The sequence below is a fragment of the Rhinopithecus bieti genome, unplaced genomic scaffold (assembly GCF_001698545.2).
Source record: "Rhinopithecus bieti isolate Rb0 unplaced genomic scaffold, ASM169854v2 scaffold_48428, whole genome shotgun sequence".
In the NCBI taxonomy this organism is placed as follows: domain Eukaryota; kingdom Metazoa; phylum Chordata; class Mammalia; order Primates; family Cercopithecidae; genus Rhinopithecus; species Rhinopithecus bieti.
This window is the reverse complement of record NW_016819033.1, coordinates 26,839-28,146: the sequence shown is the minus strand read 5'-3', so window position 1 is coordinate 28,146 and position 1,308 is coordinate 26,839. Positions and strand designations below refer to the sequence as shown.

At 36.8% G+C, this 1,308-nt stretch overlaps 1 protein-coding gene across 1 annotated transcript in view; it reads left to right on the top strand.

The window, feature by feature from the left end:
- Positions 1 to 908: 908 nt before the first annotated feature.
- The window catches only part of LOC108519216 (transcriptional regulator ATRX-like), a gene marked incomplete at its 5' end in the record, with an annotated part of 27,232 nt that continues 26,832 nt past the window's right edge, over positions 909 to 1,308 (top strand). Inside the window, 1 exon segment of the mRNA XM_017858058.1 lies at positions 909 to 934. Within this exon segment, the coding sequence (XP_017713547.1) occupies positions 909 to 934 (26 nt within the window).

Genomic DNA, 1,308 nt, shown 5'->3' with positions numbered 1-1,308 from the left:
AGAAATTGCTGAACTGTTTTCCTGATTGGCTGTACCATTTTGCATTCCCACCAGCAATAAATGAGAGTTTCTTTTGCTCCATACCCTTCTCAGCAGGTTTTGGTATAGTCAGTGTTCTGGATTTTGGCTATTCTAATAGGTGTGTAGGGGTATATTGTTTTAATTTGCAATTCCCTAATGACATATATTGTTGAGCATTTTTTCATGTGCTTATTTGCATCTGTATATCTTTTTTAGTGAGGTGTCTGTTCACATAGGTTTCTTTTTTTTCCTTGCTTTAATATCATGTTGTTTGTTATATTATTGTTGAGTTTTAAGCATTCTTTGTATAGTTTGGATAATTGTCTTTTATCAGATGTGTACTTTGTGAAGATTTTCTCCCAGTCTCTAGCCTGTCTTCTAATTTGAAGTTTTCTAATATTTTGTGGACTTTTGCATCTATATTCATAAGTGATACTTGCCTGTAGTTTTCTCTATTTGTGATAGATTTTTTATATCAGGGCAATACTAGTTTCATAAAATGAGTTGGGAAATGTTGCCTCCTTTTCTGTTTTTTGAAGAGTTTGTGAAGAATTGGTATTAGTCCTTTTTTAAATGTTTGTTATAATTCAGTGGTGAGAACATTTGGGCCTTTTCTTTATGGGTAGCTTTTTTTATTTCTGATTTAATCTCATCAATTGTTACAGATCTATTCACAACTGTTTCTTCTTGAATCAGTTTTAGTAGTTTGTGTTTTGGAATTTGTTCATTTCATGTAAGTTATTTAATTTTTTGGCATACAGTTGTTCATAGTATTCCTTTATAATCCCTTTATTTCAGTAAGTTTGGTAGTAATGTCCTCTTTTTCATTTCTAAGTCTAGTAACTTGAGTCTTGTTTCTTTTTTTTCTTGGTCAGTCTAGCCTAAAGTTTGTTCATCTTTTCTTCCCCCGCAGGTAAGTTGTTACACAATCCCTAGCAGATTCCAACTTGAATGGCCAAGTTCCTGCTTGATCATCTTTTTAAAGAATTAGTTTTTGGCCAGGTGCCTGTGGCTCATGCCCATAATCTCAGCACTTTGGGAGGCCAAGGTGGGCAGACCACGTGAACCCAGGAGTTAGAGACCAGCCTGGGCAACATGACGAAACCCCATCTCCACAAAAAATTAGCCGGGTGTGGTGGTGCGCACCTGTAGTCCCAACTACCTGGGAGGCTTAGAGGGGGAGGATCACCTGAAGCCGGGAGGTTGAGGCTAAAGTGAACCATGATAGCACCTCTGCACTCTAGTATGGACAATGGAGTGAGACCCTATCTCCAAAAAAAAAAAAAA